We start from the raw sequence: 20,214 nt of genomic DNA, 5'->3' as shown, positions 1-20,214 counted from the left end.
TGGGCAGATGGAGTGGGTAGAAGAAGGGAAAAAAACAGGGTGAAAGGGGCTGTGGGGTGAGTGTAGGTGAAATTGGGTAGATCAGGAGGAGAGAGAAAAGGGACAGGGAGGGAGCAGGTCACCTGAAGGTGGAGATATTGGGTACAGACTGTGCTGAGATTATTTCGTAACCATGCACATGACCAGAATCAGTAAATCTGATTGAATCAGGTCTAATAGTTCACACTAATTGCACCATGCCTGACTTACACCCAAGTTGTGAGAAGGAAAATCAGCTTAGTAAGAGCACCACAGTTGGCACACAGGGTAAGTCTTTGGTGGGCCCCTGAGGTCAAGGATGAGTCCTTGAGTTCTATATGAAAAGGAGATGGTCATTTAAAAATTAGGTGCATAGAAACTTATTGCAAAGAGTGTACAATGTCTGGAATTTGTCCACCCTGGAGAAACCATATCATTGTGGGCATTTAAAGAGGAAGTAGTTAAATTTTTTGAAAGGTCAGGGAATTAAGAGCTATGGGAAAGTGGTACAGAAGAGGAGATGAGGCATAGGGCAGATCGGCCGTGATCATATTAAATTCAGAGCAGGCTTGAGAAACAGAGTGACCTGCTCCTGCTATTTTCTTATGAACATATGGGCTGTATGATATGTCCAATGTAAGATTACAGATCTGCCTCTGGAGGGGCAAACAGTGCTTCACAAGCAGTGTGGATAGGTGGTTTGAATTACTGTACACTTCCTTCCACTGTTTGTGCTTGGTTTCCACATGCTCCTGGCTTCACAAACATTTCTACTCCAGTTTGAGTTGTCTTAAGCAATGAAGAACCATGTGAAGCTGTGGCTATATTCCAACTTTCAAAGAGATTTTGGGAATATCCTTAAAGCATTTTCTCTGTCCTTCTAGTTATCACTTGACATGGTAGAATGCAGATGAAAATATTGTTTCCTTCTACTTGCTACTACAACATATTTCAGTTTTCTCTTGAATACCTCCGGATAATGCACTATAATTTACTGTTACTCTTTGTGATAAAAGAAAACCTTGATGTTGAGAAACTAGATCAGTAGGCACCCTATTTTGTAGATATAATGACATTGCTGTTCATGCAGCATCCATTTAAGCCATTGCTGGAATAACTTGGAGCATTTGTGTGCAACCTATGACCATTACTGAAACATCATGGTACAAAAGAAGAGTAAATCACACTGTTATTTTTTCCTGTTATTTAAAGAAACACTTTGCTGGCAATTGAAGACATGAATGGGAACCTTCAGGAAACACTGGAGATCACACAAACATCTTCCAGAATCCACAAAGCATAACAAAGTAACAGGGTTCGCAGCTCAGATACTTATTCAATGTGTCTCAGTGGTCAGACTACTGACATCAATTAATCACTGCAAATGTTGTTATGACAATGACTGGCCACACAGAGTGCTTTGGAGAATTTGAGGCAAGAGGCAAAGACATGTCCATTTGTGAGGAGCCTACTCGTACAAAATTCTCAGAGGCACCATATCCTACTGGACCCCTCTGTTGAGCAATGTATTCATCAGGTCAGATTTTCCAAGGGTGTCATCATGAAGGTCTGTGAGATGCTGCAGGAAGACCTTCACCATTACTCTCTTGCCTTGCCTCCTCTCTCCATCTCTCCATTGAGGTCAAGCTCACTGACTTGTCACAGCATGAAAGGTCATCAACCTGAAACATTAACTGTATATTGCTCTCCAAAGATTCTGCTTGACTTGCTGCATGTTTCCAGTACTTTTTTTATTTAATTAAAACACTATATTCATTAAACTGTTCACTGACAGCACCAACTACAATAACATACATTAAACCATATAGAATAAATTTATATGTTTGTTATTTCAGGACTTGACTATTCCAACAATTGTCTGACCAATCTCTCTCATTCTATCCTTCATAAACTTTGGACCATTTAAAATCCACTACTCATGTACTAACTCTCATCAAGTCTATTCAAACATTCCTATCCCTATAATATGTTCCAGCCTTACAACATTCCAAGATCTCTCCAGTCCTCCAATTCTGCCCTCTTGAACATCCCCAAATTCATCTTCCTCCTTAATTGTGCCATTGGCTTGCAAGACCTTAAGCTCTCAAATTCCCTTTCTTAACCATTAAGCCTCCCTTCCTCTCTTTTCTCCTTTATAAGAATTATCTTAACACAAATCTATTTGACTAAATGTTTGCTCATTTACTCTAATACCTCACTTTGTAACCTGATATCAAATTTTGTTTGATAATACTCCTAGAAAGCACCTTGGGATAATTTGCTACGTTAAAGGTACTATATAAATACAAGGTGTATTTGTTATAAAGAAATAAATGTACAAAAGAACTTGAAATTAAATGCCAAATTCTTTTAAACTGTTCTCATAATTATCCACTATTCCACTTCCATTTTATAGCCAGATTATTTGTATTTTTTTCCTGTTCTACTAATTATTGCTATCCTTCTGACGGAGGGGTAATGACTACAATTAAACAAAAAAAAGAATTGACTTTTATTTTAACTAAATAGCCCATGCAGTATGTCCATTTGATTCTCCACATTATAGAGCCCTAGCTTGTTTGTAGAATTCCTTTATCAATCGCCCTGCAAAGCACTAAAACAGTTAATCATTATAAGTGTGCATGTTCCACAGTTCAATAAAATTCTTTGTTCACAATTTTTTTTTAATATACCTGTTCCTGGAAGAGAGCCTCCTGGTTCTTCATTTTTTGATACTGCTGCAGTAGTTGTTCCTCCTCCATCTCGTTTCTTCTTCTGTTGTCCGAAAGATCAATAGGGAAATTTTTCAGAGCTCGTTGCATGCAAAGGTAACATAACTCCTGCAATATCATAGAGCAGAAAATAAATTCAGGTCACACTCCTATTTAAGACATTCCAAAGCTTCTAATTACACTCTAGAAGCTGTAATGCTTTGAAAATCATTTTATGACTAAAGGTCTCCATTTTTGATTATATTCTCATCCTTGCTTTGATTTTCCACTTTCTAAAAGGCAATCTGAAAAACACAATAATGGTCTGGATTTGTAGTGAAAAATGATAGTGATGCTATCAGCTGTCGTTATTTTAATGGAGGAGATATGACAGCAACTTCTGGAATACGCACGTGCGCAGTTAAATGTGGAAATCCAGAAGGGACTGTCAGTAATACCCACTCCTTCACAGGAAGCACAGATTTTCAGTCTTCTCCAGCATAATCTGCTGATATAAATCAACTGGTGAGAACTTTGGATACTAAGCATGTAAAACAGAACCTTGAAAATGTTATACTTTGTTGCAAGAGATTTAACCTTGTTTGTGATGGCTTACTAATCCATGATTAATAGTTAACAACCTCCCTGACTCTAAAATAGCTAATAATGTATTTATGAAGTAATTATCTGAGGGAATGATAACGCAAAGTTCCACACTTTTAAAATTAATAAAAATATATATAATTGTTGTAGCAAGTTTGTTGATGTTTCAGCTTCCACTTGAGTTACATGTATACCTAAATCCTTATTTTACTCTGTATAAAATAGTTTAAAATGTAGTTTAAAATTGTTCTTTATTTCCTGCTTTGCTGTCTGTGAGGATTCCTTGATGTTAGGATAGTGCTGGCTTTTTATTGACACTATATCCTGGATTTTTCACATACACTTTTGAACATGGAAGTCCCAGACTTATTGACAGATATGGCCTGTGGAATCTATCAGCTACTTCTGCCACTGGACTCCCTTTGAAGTGCAGCAGTGGAGCCCAATCTTGCTGAAATTCCCCAGCACTTACTCCAGAGAATTGCTTTTAATTATTTTTGATTGCGGTTATAGATCTTCCAATTTGGTGGCAAAGCAGAATGCTTTACTTTTCTTTAATTATTTTCCTTTACTGTAATGTTTATATATTATTTATAAGTAGTTTTTAGGTATTTTAGCTCACTAATTAATGAAAATAGTGTTTTTAAACACACCAGGGATATGTAAAAGCTATAACAAAACATTTACAGCATTCACAACTTGCAAAGCTCTGCTTCCAGCTAAAAGAATCCCAGAGACTTTTTGTTTCAGGGATTCCTCACTTGCCAATGTAGCCCTGGATGCTTTGGACAAGCAAGATTGGTCCTTCACATCAAGCCAAGAATAGGATTTGGGAGAGAAGAACAGTGATTCTGGATCCAGGTCAGCAAAATCTAATCCATTGTGATTGGCTGCAAAGCCCTCCTTGATGACATCACTGTTACTGAAAGCAAGCTATCTTCTGGAGTTGATACCAGGCATGAACTGAAAGGTAAATGTCACCCCAGAGAGATTTCTTTCTTCCTAGGCAGCTTTTTTCAAGGTTAGCCACGAATACTGTTGATTTGTTGCTGTCTGCAAAATCTGGTATATTGTACCCAAGGTAGGAACAAATCACAATATGTTTGTTTATATTTCAGCTATCATTTGACGCCTGCAAAATTGCAGATTTTGCATTTGGCCATACTTTGCACAGGGGCATGTTTTTAAGAAACAGACATTTGGCAATAGGTTGTTGTGTTACAACAAATTCTTTCCATCCATTTTATTTCAGCCTTGTGTAATTTTGCACCCCTATCTAGAAGAATTTAATTCTGCCCTTAAGGATGTGTTGCTGGTTTCTGGAGAAATATTGCTCACTTCTTGTCTTCACTTCATCCACCAGGACCTCTGGGAACACATCAGAAAAGTGGGAAGCAGCTTTTCAACTAATTTGCATCGTTTAAAAAAATATTTCAGAGCTGGCAAACCAAAGAGTAAGCAGTGGATGTAACTTTGCCAAATGAGATGCAACCCAATTTAAGTAAGACTCAGTTAGGGCACCTTTTAAGTCACACCGGAAATTTCACATGTCATGTCCATGGATTACCAATCTCCAACAAGATTGCAGGGGGAGAGGAAAATGAGAATCATATGAAAATAAGACACAGAATTAAAATGATGTAAACATCATAAGAGTTTAGTGCCTGCCTGATTCCTGCTCTCATGAAAACTGGTGCTAAAGAGATGAGGATTAAAGGGTTGTATCATAGTGGAAAAGCACAGTCTGAACAATTAAAACTTTAGAATGAATAAAGGTGATTTCAATTCATTATAAATCTGTGCTGAAACTGATGAGGCAAGCAAACTATTTAGTAAATCTTCTTGAATGCCCTTTGTACATTTTCATCTACAGTTTAGTGTCAAGTAACCCTAGACACTCATTAACACGGGTGATATAAATAAATTGTTATGATGAGGCTCTCATTATTTCAAGTGGCCGTTTCCTCCTCTGCCTGCTGTCAGGCATCAGAATTGCTTTTATATATAAAAGGATTGGAGAGAGCATTACAGTTCTCTCCTTTCTCCATGCAACAGTTTCTCCATTAGAATTAGAAAACAATCAGAAGACAAAAAAATTGCCCCAATGCCTTCAAGAATTTTATTATAAAAGAAATTGCATCCATCAAGATTAAGTGTTGGTTCACTGATCTTCATTTGGATGTGGTCTATCGTGAATACAATACAGAAATAACTTACAAAAAATATTAAAATTCCTACTAAGATTCCTCAGCACTTAAGGTATTACATACCTGTCCTGCCCTGCAATGATCAGAGCAGGCAGTGGCAGGTGGTGTTCTGATCTTTACTGCCTGCATGTTTGTACCTTGAATGGCAGACTTGCAGGATAAAGAACGATATGGAGAAGACAACCTGAAGGTGTATTGAGAAAAACACGTTTCAAAATTCCACTTTAATTGAAAAGAACCTAAATCACTTTAATGATAAACTCCTAGATTTAACATCTTTCAATCAGCTTGGCAGTAATGGGGCAGATCTTCCACTGGTCCAAACTTGTGGTCTGCCTGGCCCTGTGCCATGCTGTTTATTCTGGTGTGGCCCAGGGCGCAGTCCTCCACTGGGACCCTGGTTCCCAACACATCCACATAGATCATACTACGCTGGAATTGTATCAGCACTGACAGCTGGCTGGACTCAGAATCTCGCTGATAACTGATGAGACTCTTATCCCAGACCTGTATGCTGTCAGATGTGAGCGTAATCAGGGCCACTGAATATTTATTAACGTCTATGACATTCACAAACATTCAGTTACACTCAAGCCACATAAAAAAATTAAAATATTACTTTTCCTCTTTGCATTTAATAAACAGAAAAGAACACCCACACACTAAATATCAACTAAAGGCAATAAAACTAACTTAAATACTAAATAAAACTTTCTTCCAGAAGCTTTTTCTTTGGAATGGAGACTGCCATGTTTGCACTAGGTTTAACCCAATGCAGCTCAGGAGGGAGATATCCCAGTCAGATTCCATGAGGAGTCCACCACAATAACACAGAGACCGCCAGCAGCACAGGTAGCAAGGTGGAAGGTGCCGTTGCCAATTTAGATTAATGCCGGCAACTGGAAACTGGGACTTCAGCAGGCACATATGGATAAGTCCTAGCAGTAAAGTTTGTGTTGGGATGGAATGGATGGAAAATATAACTTAATTATGAAAAGATAAAAACTGTAATTTTTCATTTGAGTGTCTAAAATAATTGTATACTACATGTTATAAAGAATATGAAAGTATATTCAGGTTATCTGAGTAAACATTTCTCCAGTCTTCTGTGGCAAACAGAAATGCTTTGCATCTTAAATTAACTAAGTAGCTGCCATGAAATGAATAGTTTCTATATTCAATTCCAAAAATATTTTACTTTAATGTCAAAGGTGTCAGAGAGATTAATTTCACATTCTCAATGACTTTGACTCTGAACTGAAAGTCAACTTTCAGAGTGGACATTGAAGAATCAACAAGTTTGGCATAGACACATTAAACAAATCACAAACTATTTTCTGAATGAAAATAGCATATTTCAATAAATTTAATTTCTACACTTTATATGTCAACTGTGTTATAGTACAAGTCAGTGAGTATACCTTTTGGCACAATAAACAGCAAGAGGAATGCTATCTTTATGGGAGGGTTTTGCCATCAATTATGAGTTATTCTAACATCTCCCTTTGTGGGTTAAATGAACATCACATGATCCTCTGGCTCATTCTAATGTGGAACCAGTACATTATGTTCATCAGCGTCTTAGCCCTGACCCTAGAAGTTATGGATAAGGCCAAGAAGGACTTCTACCCTGACTTTGGGACACAAGCCAGAGATTTTCAAAGCTATGATTGGAAAGAAGGGAGTAGGGAAAGCTAATTCCAGTGGAGTTCTCCTCACAAAATGCTGGGATCATGGTCTTGTCATGAACTATGTTTTGTCAGAGAACACCTCTGATCCAGGCAATGGTACCTGTTAGATTATCATAGAATCATAGAATTATACAACACAGAAACGGGCCCTTTTTGCCTGCTCGTCATGTGCTAATTCCATTTGCGAGCATTAGGCCCGTATCCCTTTACACTTTTCCTATCTGAGTACCTGCCCAAATGCCTTTTAAACATTGTAATTGTATCTGCCTCCACCACTTCCTATGGCAACACGTTCCAGATATTCACCACCCTCTGTGTGAAAAACTTACCCCTTAGATCTCCTTTAAATTTCTTCCCTCTCACCTTAAACCTGTGACCTCTAGTTCTGGACTGCGAAAAGGACTCTGATTATCCATCCTATCTATGCCGCTCATAACCTTATAAACCTCCATAAGATCACCCCTCAGCCTCCTACGTTCCAGTGAAAGTAAAACCAGCCTATCCAATCTCTTCTTATAACTACAGCCCTCCATTCCAGACAACATCCTGGTGAATCATTTCTGCACCTTCTCTTTTGCTACCACCTTCCTTCCTGTAGTGTGGCAACCATAACTATACACAATACTCTAAGTGCGGTCAGTCTGAGTGAGAGACCACAAAGATATCCATGTCATCCATGCCATGACAGGTTTCAATTACTGTTGAACTGACTGGCACTTAATCCACTTTGTTATCTCCATTAGCTTGGACCCAAACAATGGTAACAAATAAATGCAGCCATAAGAAAATAAATGTTAAAGGTCTCAAGGATCCCACAAAGGCAGCGCCTCACAGACAACCCGATGACCCTGAACCAACAGGAGCCTCAGATTGCCCGTAGCATCTGACCTGACCTGCAGTGCTTCATAATTAGTGGTAGGAGTATTAAAATCTTGGCCACCAGAAAACACCCAGACTGGTTTAACGAGAATGACCAGGAGATCCTGGAGCTAAATTAATTGCAAATGCAAGGCATTCCTGGATTAGAAACTTCACTGCGAGAAAAGAAACAATCCTACAGACACTTGACAGCCGAGGTTCAAAAGAAAAGCCACAGCCTAAAGAAGTGATGGTGGGTGGAAAGAATGCATGATATCTTCAACTCACTGATCCACAACACAGATGGATTCTTTGATGCTGTCAGGGCCCAAACACCCAAGGGTCCACATTACCGAGAGCTGAGAGCAGAGGAGAACTTATCAAGAATTGAGATGAGTTAGTACCCTTGGAAGAAGCACTTCAAAGAACTCCTCAAACTGTAACTTTTTTTAAAAATTTAACTCCCTCTACTCCATCCCACATGAAGCAATGTGGCCCAGTCTCACTGATACTCCTGACTGAAGAGAAGATGAAAAGGCCATATGTCAACTGAAAAGCTACAAGGCTGCAGAGGCAAACAGCAGTCACAGTGAGGTTCCAACACTTGATGGAGACAAATTTCAAAGATCTCAAAGACAGCGTAAATGTGACCATATTAAAAAAAAACTTTGATCATGGTAACTACAGATGAATCTCCCTGCTGTTTGTTTCAGGACAGGTCATCACAAGGATTCTCCTCATCACCTCTTCCCAGTGGCTAATGAGCTGCTCTCTGAATCACTGTGTGGATTCCATCTACCTAGAGGAACCTTACATATGATATTCACCACATGATAACTCCAAGTGAAATGCAGGGAGCAGCATTGATAACTGTACATTGTCTTCCTGACCCCACAAAAGCTTCTACTTGATCAATCAAGAAGGAATGTAGAATGTACTTGTCAAATTTAGCTGGCTTCAGAAAGTTGCCTCCATCCTAAATCTGCTGCATCATCTAAACCGTCTGTCCACAGCATACTAAATCTCAATGTAGACTGGTGTAAAGCAAGGGTGCATCTCCACCCCAATACTCTTTATTTTTCTTACCACAGTACTACACCCCACTTACAACAAGCTAGAATGCATGTGGAAAAGTGTTCCATCAACATTACCTCAACACCAGAACCAAGATCACTTGAACCTCAGTCACTAAGCTGCAGGACACCAATAATATTTGTGCATGCTGAACCATAAGTTTTGGTTGACTCATTCACTGAGAGAATTTGCCTCACACTAACTATCTGCAAGCCTGTCCTTTCTTTGTAACATCCCACAAATAAAGGTTCATAGTAAGACCCTGGAAAAATGCGGACCACGCTCCATATCTCAGGAGCCACCTCTCAGTGAAGGCAAATGTCAATAATGAAATTCACCTTTGCCTTCAGTGTGCCAGCACAGCTTTGGCCATTTGAGGAAATGTATTAAATATTAAGACCGCAAACCAGGCACAGAATTCATCGTCAACTGAGTAACAGTGATCCCCATCTTCCAATATGCTTCTGAGGCATGGACTTCCAACAAGAGGCATCTCAAAGCACTGAAGTGATACTACCAATACTGTCTCCATAAAATCCTCCAAATCCACTGGTAGCAGAAGTAAATCAATGTCAGTGTCTTTTCCCCAAGCCAACATTTCAAGCATAACGGCTCTAATTACACTCAGTCAGCTCCAATGGGTCAGCTGCCTCATTTGCATGCTCCCAAAGCATATACTCTACACTGAGTGTTGTCATAACAAGAGATTACTCAGTAGATAGAAGAAACGACACAAGAGAATGCATTATAGTGGATTTAAGCACAGAAACAGGCCATTCATACCAAACACCCTAACCTAGCATTGGCTCTATACAAGCCTCAATCCATATCTCTTCAACTAACCATCAGCTTAACCTTAATTCTTTCTCCGTCATGCTCATCCATTTTCCCTTTATACCCTTTCATGATATTCACCTCAGCTGTTCCTTGTGGTAGTGAGTTCCATATTCTTATCATTCTTTCCATTCAATGGTTGTTCCTTAATTCATTATAGACAATTATAATGATCCAGAATTTTTGATGAGTGGGACTGAATCTACACAGAGCAGGTGCAGAGTCCCTGTGGGGAATTCCTGTATGGAGCTGTCCCGATCCTTGGCTCTGTACTGTGATAGGGTCTTCTATAATATAATTTAGTCATGGGCTGGAGGAAGGGGCACACAGCCTTCCCCAACAATTGATGAGAAAAGAACTGACAGGTAACAGAGCCATACTTCCAGCTTAACCAGTTGCATATCCAAGATATTCAAAAACTTCTAAAAATTAATCAAACTATTAAAAATACTTAAAACATTTTAGAAAGTGCAGAAACAATTAAATTATTTTAAAGGAGCTTAAACATTGAAAAAAATGTAAAATGACGATAATTTGTTTAGTCCTTGGAGCTATTCCTCTAGATTGAAATGGATCAATACAAGTTCCTGCACTACATTCAACCTGATTCAGGTTGTTCAGCTGGATTCACCAGAAGTGCTGGGAAACTGGTGGAATTTCAATTCACTCTATTTGGAATTCAGTGTCAGTGCACAGTAGAAGTGCTGGAAATGAACAAGAGGGTAGCCGGGGAAAGATTAGGTCCCCTCAGGGACCTCGGGGGTAATCTGTATATGGAGTCAGGAGATGTGGGTGAGGTCCTAAATGAATACTTCTCATGTGCATTCACCAAGAAGAACATGGAAAATAGTGAGCTCAGGGAATGGTACATTGCTAGTCTAGAGCATGTCAGTATTGGGAAGGTGGAAATGGCAGATGTCTTGGAACACATGGGGGTGGATGGATCCCCAGAGACAGATGAGATCTATCCCAGGATCCTATGGGAAGCAAGGGAGGAGATAGCTGGGGCCCTGATTGGAATTTTTGCATCTTCATTAGCCACAGATGAGCTGCTGGAAGACTAGAAGATAGCTTATGTTGTTCCTCTGTTTAAGAGGGGCAGCAGGAATAAGCCAGGTAACTACAGGCCAGAGAGTGGTAGGGAAATTATTTGAGAAAAAATAGGAGTTATGTGCATTTGGAGGGGCATAGGGCTGATCAGAGTCTTGCAAAAGACTTTGGTATATCACCAAAGACTCTTGCAAACTTCTACAAATGTATGATGGAGAACATTCTGACTGGTTGCATCACCGCCTGGTATGGAGGCTCCAATTTGCAAGATTGAAAGAGGCTGAAGAGGGTTGTAGATTCAGCCGGCTCCATCATAGCACAACCCTCCCCACCATCAAGGACATCTTCAAGAGTTGGTGCCTCGAGAAGGTGGCATCCATCATTAAGGACCCTCATCACGTTACTACCATTGTGGAGGAGGTACGGGAGCCTGAAGACCCACACTCAACATTTCAGGAACAGCTTCTTCCCCTCTGCCATCAGATTTCTGAACAGTCCATGAACCCATGAACACTACTTCATTATTCTTCTTTTGCACTATTTAGTTTTGTAACTTATAGTAATTTTTATGTCTATATGCCTTGCGCTGTACTGCTGCTGCTGCAAAACAACAAATTTCACAACATATGTCATTGATAATAGACCTGATTCTGATATATTGTGGCTTTATGCAAGGGAAATCCTGTCTCACTGATTTGATTGAGTTTCTTTTTGAGGAGGTAACTGGGAAGATCAGTGGGGGCAGAGCAGTGGGCGTTGGCTCTATGGATTTCCATAGGGCATTTGATCCATGTTACTGGAGTTAAGGAGCTAAAGCGTGACCTGACCTACAGGTATAAAAGATTATAAGAAGCATAGATAGGGGAGATCGTCAGAATCTTTTTTCCCCCGATGGAAGGGGTGCCAAAAACAAGTGGGTATTGGTCTAAATTGAGAGGAGGGAGTTTTAAAGGGGATCTGAGGGATAATTTTGTTTTACAAAGACTGTTGATATCTGGAACGTGCTGTCAGAGGAGGTGGTGGAATCAGATACAATCACTATGTTTAAGAGACATTTAGACACACACTTAAATGGGCAAGGCATAACGGGATACAGTCCTAATGTAGACAAATGAGATTAGAATAGATGGGCATAAAGATCAGAATGGACATAGTGAGCCAAAGGACCCGTTTCTGTACTGAATCTATGGAAGTTGGAGAACTATAGATGAACAGCTATCAGGTTGACACCTGTGCAGAAATCCAGAACTTGTTGGCACAATACAGTGAAGTGCAATCCTCTGCAAAATTTGGGCCCTTTATTTGTAGTCTGATCCCCATATGTTTAGAAGCACCTCTCCATCTACCCTTTTAAGAGGGCTTGTTTCCATGCACATTTATCATAATTGTCCAGAGCTGTGAACCATCTGTTCTCTCTGCTTGCCTAACTGTTAAGTCCACTCTAGAGAACATCCCCTGGTTGTGAACTTCCTTAATAAAGTCAGCTCCAACATGATTGGTAAGGCCCAACACAGCAAAGGGCCTTCCAATTGCAAATCCCACAGAACTGCTTTGACAGTGGATAAGCTGAAGCAGCTGTCAAATTGTCAACAAGCATTCAGAATTTTCAAGAACTATTCAAAATTAAACTTCATTAAGTTTTAAAAGGTGATTTTTTAAATGAGAAAACTTAAGAATAGTAGAAATAATTAAGTACATTTAAACAAACTGACCAACTCAATTAAATCAAACAAATATAAATTACCCTGAAACTCTCTCTCTTGCTCTCTCTAAAGTGAATGGAACCACTGAACCTGCTAACCTGTTGGAGGTTCTGCAGCCAGATTTCACAGCATGACTGTGGGAAAATGCAGAGAGTTTTTGTTGCATTGCTAGAATCCACGATGAGCCCAGTGTCACACAGTTAAACTGGCAGCAGTGATCAGCTTGAGGAAGTTAATGACTCCCACAATAGCACAAAGATGCACAGGACTCTCAAGCTCCCTATTATGAAGGTAAATGAGTTGCTATTACATCAAGACCCACCAAGGGGGATGGAACATAATGTAGCTAAATGCACTGTCATCATGTAAGAGTGCAGCCAATACAGCTACGCTGGGTTTCCTTTCACTTCAGCACATTCACTCTAACTTAGCCCTCTGGCCATGAGGAAGCAGATCTTTGCTTTTGAATTGTAGGTAAAATTTACTTATTTAAATGCATTTGTTCTCAGAGAACCTTCATATAAAATCTAGCTCATCCTACCTGTTGTGAATAGTCCTCTATCTAAATGTAAAAGTGGAAAAGTGTAGCAAACAAATGTCCTTTTCTAAGCATGAATGCAAAATGAAGGACAAGTTAAAAAAAACAATTTATTATCTTTATTGCGCATTCCACATTGACTAGCACTTCTCTATCAGTCATCCATCATAATATTCATTAGTAAAGAACCTGTTATACCCTTTAAGAGTTTTGTTTCAGATCATATTTGTTTTCCTTTCAACACATTCCTCAGACCATTGTTGTTGTTAAATAAATTCAAAGAGATAATTGAAACCTTTGACTATCATGTAAGCTAATGGCTTTAACCTTCTTAATAATTTATTAAACATATAAAACATTAACCTCAGAAAGACTAAATAAATAATGCAAATCCTCTGCAAGGTTTACGAACAAAGCTGATAATCAAGTCCAACACTTGTTTAGCTAATTAGTGTTGCTGTTTATCCCATAAAGTCCAGAAGGTTGTAAGATAGATATTTATTGGCTAGGATATTCAGGTTCTGCTTTTTATCAAACAAGAAAGAGGTTTCATTTTCCCACTAGTGCTTTCACTGTTTCGTGTGAATTTCATTCTCCACTATCCTGCCCTGAAAGATTCAAAATGTTAAGTATAATTTAGGGGCAATTATCTAATTGTGTCCTTTCACCATGCTAGCAATGTTCAAGTTAATTTCAAAGATCTATGGAAAATACTTGCTGTAAAGCTGGTGCACATATGTGCCACAGTTATGTCTGAAGCGGCTCTTTTGCAAAACAGTTCACTAAGGAGTCCTAAATAAAAACAGAAGATACTGAAAATCCTCAGCAGGTCAAGTAGCATCTGCTGAGAGAAAAACAGAATTAACATTTCAGGTTGATGACCTGAATTTTCTGTTTTTATTTCAGTTTTCCAGCCTCTGCGGTTTTTGTTTTTTTTGTCACAAAGGATCCATCCACTTGATTCAATGTGATGGCACCACTGCCTGATCAAATTCATGAGCGATTTTTTAGCCTTCCTTATGCTTTCTTTCCTTTTTAATTACAATTGCTGTTAACCTCACTTCCACCTGTACTTTGCACTTCAAGATTTCTTCATCAGTGTCAAGTCATTTCATCCACAGAAAAATGGGATCAGTCACACTTAATGTACACACTTTGAAAGACACATGCAACATTCTGAAAATAAAATGCAAGTTCTGTGTTTACTATTACGGCGTTTTATTAATGGTAAAGAATGTGAACAATTTTTTCCAAGTAGGCCTTGAGGTTTCATTTTCATTTTTTTTTAAATCAATTAAAACAAAAACATTCAGGCCCAATTATAGTTCACTCTACATTTTTAGGGATTCAGTCACACAGCTCCCAATAGGTCAGGCATGCACACCTAGAGTAAGAAGAGGTGACATTTATGCAAATCTCACATTTATTTTGTCAAATCCGGTAGTACATTGTGTATGTCAAGCACTGGAAATCACATTCCAACAGCTGGAAGCAGCCCTGAACTGGAATTATTTAAAGGAATGATCAATTACTTACTGGTTTGTTGGCGAACCAGCAAGTAATCAATCATTCCTTTAAATAATTCCAGTTGGAGTTGGTGGACAGCGCTTGGGAACAGTTAGCTTGCACATTAGGGCTGCAACAATTGAAGAGATATTTTCTCTTTGTAGAGGTGAACGCTTACATTTCTTTTCCAAGTATGAGTGCTTTAGTAGTGGCATTGCCGAATCTCCAGCATAATCAGTCAGAGAAGGAGAAGGGCAGAACTCAAGGCCTCTTTCTCAGAGGAGACCAAAAATGGAGAAGTGTTCTTGTCAGCAGGGATTATCCCTCAAAAGTCTTTCAAAAGTAATGCTTCTACTTTCCTCAATCTGAGAATCAATGTAACTGGAGACCATGAGTTTCAAAGGCAATGCAGACAGAGAAACCCGGCAACTTCTACAGGCAGAACTCTGGCCATAGACCCATGTCTAGACATTTCTGCCTGTGGAGATGAAGATCACTATAGCCTTGAACTTAAATTTCAGATCATTCTAGGGATTGACAGTTGTTTTGTAGCATACTGCAGCATGTGACTGGTAAGGCTACCTGCTCAGGGAAAAAGGAACTCACTTTCTTCCTAAGTAAACAGCAGCAATTAGTCCAAATTGTGAGCTTCTTGATGGTTCAATGAGTGATGGATTACACCTACATAGTGGTGCTAATGTGAACTCTGTTTATCATCATAAAACACATCAGTCCCCAAACATGCAAATAGTGCTCGACCACCATCAGAAGATCCTGATAGCCACCTGGGAAGATAGCATGGTCCTTTCTTTCTTAGGTAATATGCTTTGCCACATTACAACCATGCTTTTTGGGAGTTGAGGGTTCGAACCTGCATCCAAGACCCTTAATTTTGTGAGTAGTGCTAGAGAGCAGAATTGCAAGGAGCACAATTAACTCTAAAAATGAAATTCCATTGCTTGTGTTGGTCTTAGGTGCTCTACAGTTTATTCTAGAGTGGGTCTCACAGTTTGTGGAGAATACAGTAAACAACCACACTCTTGCAAAAATGAGATCACAGCCCACCACTGCAGTAGAGAGGAAGTATTAATGAGTATGTTGCAATGGACCTGCCATATGCAAATGACTTGATATCTGCGAATGGTTTTAGGTAAGTGTGCGAATTTGTGTGGGGAAAATTAAGTTGAAAGGTTGATTGGTAGAGATTGTTGCTGGTTGACTATTTGAATGGAGCAGTATATGAATGTAGTTTCTGATGAATGGGATTTCAGTGTACGTTAAATGTCCAAATGTGCAATATCAATAGACTTCCTGTGGCACTAAAACCATGTTACCTAAGAGCATCACCATGTTCATTGACCTCCTAGGCTGCTGCCTCCAATTCTCTCTTTATTTCTGACCTGGATGACTTTCTAGGTCAGAACATTTTTCACTAAGATGTTGATTACAGATTAGGAGAATTGGGATGCCTTCTCCTATGCTTGTGCTTCTTCTAAACAGTTTGCCTGAAGCTCTGTAATGACTTGCAGTAGCGATTAATCACCTCTACTTTGGAGAGTGATGTCATAACATTTATTACTGCAGATTAATTCTGAATGGTTGGCTGGTACTCCTGAAATTACTTGCAGCTACTGTGATTCCAGGTGAAAAAAAATCTGATTGGCATTATTTAAGTACACAAATCCTTGCACAAGTTAACCACACAAAATTCTTGTGTGAACCGCCTGATGAACATTTCTGAAGTACTGCTGAAGGAGGTGTGTACTTAATGAAATAAAAGTTGTGTAAATGCATGCACTCGCACACAGATCATATAATCATTCTGTGATCACTTCCTCTGACACCTTTTAGTTTTCATGAACCATATTAGCCTAGAAATTCTTCAATACACAAAAACATAAGCAGTGGACCCATGGCACCAACGCAATTCAGTGCAGGACTTCAGAAAAGTGATATTCTCATGTGCACAATGTGTAAAGTGCTGTGCACGTTTAAACTTGTTGATGTGGCCTAATGCTCCAAAGCCACGTGATATATGGTGTTGCCTCTATTGACCTCCTACCATTGCGGGAGCTCCTATACTGGCAACTCCTGGGACTAACTTGCTCTCAAGTGGTGAAATGGGTGGGGGTGTAGAATGGGCTGGTGTTTATGGGGAAGAGTACCATGTGGGCAGGGGTGCCATATGAAGAAAGGAAAGAGGAACATTTAAAAGAAAACATCTGAAGAAACAACAAACATCCTACTGGAATCTTCACTTCCAGTCTTCCTGGCAAAGGCCAAAGTACATTCAGAAGTCGTGCAGGAACAGGTCACACCCTTTACTCCCAAACTGAAGGCCCGTGTCATTAACATGCCACCCTGCTGCTTCCATGCATAAATGCATCTTACTCATTGAGGACCACAATAAATTTCTGGTAGCAATTACATGCAGGCAGCACAAACCTTAAACAAAATATTGCACTATGTTTTGCATGCAGTACCTGATAGAATTTGTGTCTATTATATTAGTTCTAACCTAGGCAAATTTATTTTACAAAAACTGATTTTGTCACTTTTTCTAATTCTGGGATTGCTAGTCCTCATTATCACTCATTCGATTCCAAAACCATCTCCTCCACCTGCAAGAAGTGTGTGCAGAAGGTACTACAGACTTAAGTCAATCTCAAAATACTCTGCAGATTAATCATTTAATACTATACCTGTGCTGCATTTATAGCTAAGTAAGTATTATCTTTTCATATGCTTACTGTATGGTAAATATAGTAAAGTTACTGAACCATTGTCCATTAGCTTGAACTGCTTATGAGATACGAATTTGAACTCCATTACAATCCTTTTTCACTTTTTTTTAAGTCCTGGACTCTACACTGAATAAACACACACTTGAACTCCGACACTTTAATGGCTTCCATTTTCTGCGTTCTGCTATGCTGTATATTGTTTGCATATGGTATGGTGGAAAACAAGGGAAAGACCAGTAGAAATTTTGAAAAATGATGCCAATGCATCAGTTCAATCTCCTTTTTGAACATGACACGATAAAAAGCAGGTACAATTACCAATGGCCTTGATGAAAGTTCACAGGAGGTTTCTTGAGGGTGCATTACGATAAAAGCAGCAAGTTATGGACTGAAGATAGCAGCAAAATTAAACTGTATGTTTTGTAAATTAGTTAGTCACCTTCATTGCAAAAACAGTGGGGAAAATCTCATTTACTTGGCATCACTTCTGGGATGTGATGCTAAGCATGCCAAAATTGAAAATTCGCCCAACTTGAACTTTTGCAACTTAAACTTATGATTCACAAACACAGTCTTTTATAACAAGTGAAACAAGGAATAAGTCGGATGCCTCCAAATCAGATATTACCTTTCTGATAAATCTTTGGGTTCAACAGTTTTTTGAAAATCTTCCATCATACCTACAGAAAAGGTTTTAGTAGGAGTCAGAGGTTGTCTAACAGTAGGTTGCTTGACAAGAGGCATTTCTGTTAAAAGAAAAGGATATTAGGGATAGAAAGGCAATAAAGTGATCCAACATGTGTCCAAGCTGAGAGACAGGCCCAAAATTGAACCTCAAGTCCCATTAATATAAATTGAGAGAAGTGCTCACATCCACAGAGAGCTCACCTATTTGAACAAGATTAATATTAATCTTCTACCCCTTTGGTAGTAAACTGAAGTTAAGACCCATGGCAATTGGCAGATGGAGAGGGAGGGATTGGAGTGCCCAATGGGGATTAGTTGGAGTAACAGTGGAGAAGGTGGAGTGACATTGAAGTGTCCGAATCATAGTAAATTCAGGAGAACTCCTATGGATGCACTTTGCTGATAGCAAGGCTTTTCATTTGTATAGGATAAAACTCTGACATATTGGAGTAAGTATTCCTGATGTCAACCAGCACTTCACACAGTAAAAAGCTGGATGTTTATGATGGCCAGGGGAATTATTACACTTCACTTGGCCCCACAAAAATTACTTAATAATTAGAAACTTACCCGTTTTTGCAGTAACAGTGTCCTTAATTGCATATTATTCAGACTTCAATAATAAATACCAATGAGCCAATCATGGACAAGACATGCTCCACTCATTGCTATGTCACAATTGTACTATGGTCCTCCAGTCAGAATATGACCCTAATTTGCATATTTATAGCAGGCTCCTAAGCCAACCGCCTGGGTCACTTATCTGATTGAAAATGGCAATACGATTGCAAATTGCATTACTTATATCCTATTCTTACTGGGCAATTAAAATTGGTCCCATAACATTGAAAGATACTGATCTAATGCATTTTTTGTAATAAGATAGTAGAGGGTGAGTTCAGCCAAAGACTGAAAGAGCCAGGTGGTGCAATAGTGAGATGATGAGAAAATGGTGTTCAAATGGGGAAAGGTAGAGAGAGTATTCAAGTATATTGAAAAAAAGTTCAGCAGAAGAGATGTTCAGACAAAATAACCTGCAGGAAAAACATCAACTGTTTCATTTAACTCTAATAGGGCATTTATCTATACTAAAATCAAAGAAAGAGATATTACAAAAGCTGAACAAAAGACCTAAACCTTTATTAAAGGAATTGGGTCTACCAAGAGAACTGTAAGAAGAATAACAAAGTGAAGAAGTGGAGGCGATTCAGGAAAGAATTCCAGAAACTCATGATTTGATTGCTAAAGACATGGCTATCAATGGTGGGATGAAGGGAAGGCAAGATATAGAAAATAATAGAAGAATGATTTTGGGTCAAGATTGTGGGTATAGGATTGGAGAAGCTTGCAAGGTTAGACATCAGCAAAATCATGAAGACATTTGAAAACAAGGATGAGAATTTTAAATTAAAAACAATTTTTTTTGTTCTAATTGTGTTCTTTCTTGTAAAAATCATGTATAATTTATGTTTTTCTTGCAAATCTTGCTTACATGATGCTATGTGCCCATGATGCTGCTGAAGTAAGTTTTTCATTGCACCTGTGCATACTGTGCAAATGACAATAAACTCGACTTTGACTTTGAAGGCATGGTGAAGTAACAACTAATGTGATTAGCAATGAAAGGTGTGACGGGAAAGCAAAACCTGTTGCAGGATGAGTTGAATTAGTGTGAATGAGTAGGACAAATTGACTAATACGTATTGGAAGCAGAGGGAAATGACTATCCCTCTGCCTCCACAGATGCTGCCTGACCCACTGATTTCCTCCAACAGTTTGATTTTTTTGTTGTAAAATATGTATGATAGTTTCAACCTGAGGTAACCAAATCAGAGAGGAAGAAGCTGGGTCTCTCCGTGTAGGGTGGTAAATCTTAAAATCTCTGCTTGAGCCCAATATGATACAAATCAGTGTTCCCTGCACAGAAAACAAGAACTAGTGGTTCACATTGCAGAACATTTAAATTTATAACACAGAATGGTGCTGTTCA

General features: G+C 38.9%; 1 protein-coding gene across 1 annotated transcript in view; it reads right to left on the bottom strand.

The window, feature by feature from the left end:
- LOC127576166 (coiled-coil domain-containing protein 81-like) overlaps positions 1–20,214 on the bottom strand; it is a 59,176-nt gene that overhangs the window by 18,425 nt on the left and 20,537 nt on the right. The window contains exons 7-9 of the mRNA XM_052026557.1: positions 18,166–18,283; positions 5,603–5,723; positions 2,712–2,858 (exon numbers count right to left, since the gene is read on the bottom strand). Coding sequence (XP_051882517.1) covers positions 2,712–2,858; positions 5,603–5,723; positions 18,166–18,283 — 386 coding nt within the window. The remainder of the gene's footprint in view (positions 1–2,711; positions 2,859–5,602; positions 5,724–18,165; positions 18,284–20,214) is intronic.

Source organism: Pristis pectinata, chromosome 11, assembly GCF_009764475.1.
Source record: "Pristis pectinata isolate sPriPec2 chromosome 11, sPriPec2.1.pri, whole genome shotgun sequence".
NCBI classification, from domain to species: domain Eukaryota; kingdom Metazoa; phylum Chordata; class Chondrichthyes; order Rhinopristiformes; family Pristidae; genus Pristis; species Pristis pectinata.
This window is presented reverse-complemented; position numbering and strand designations above follow the sequence as displayed.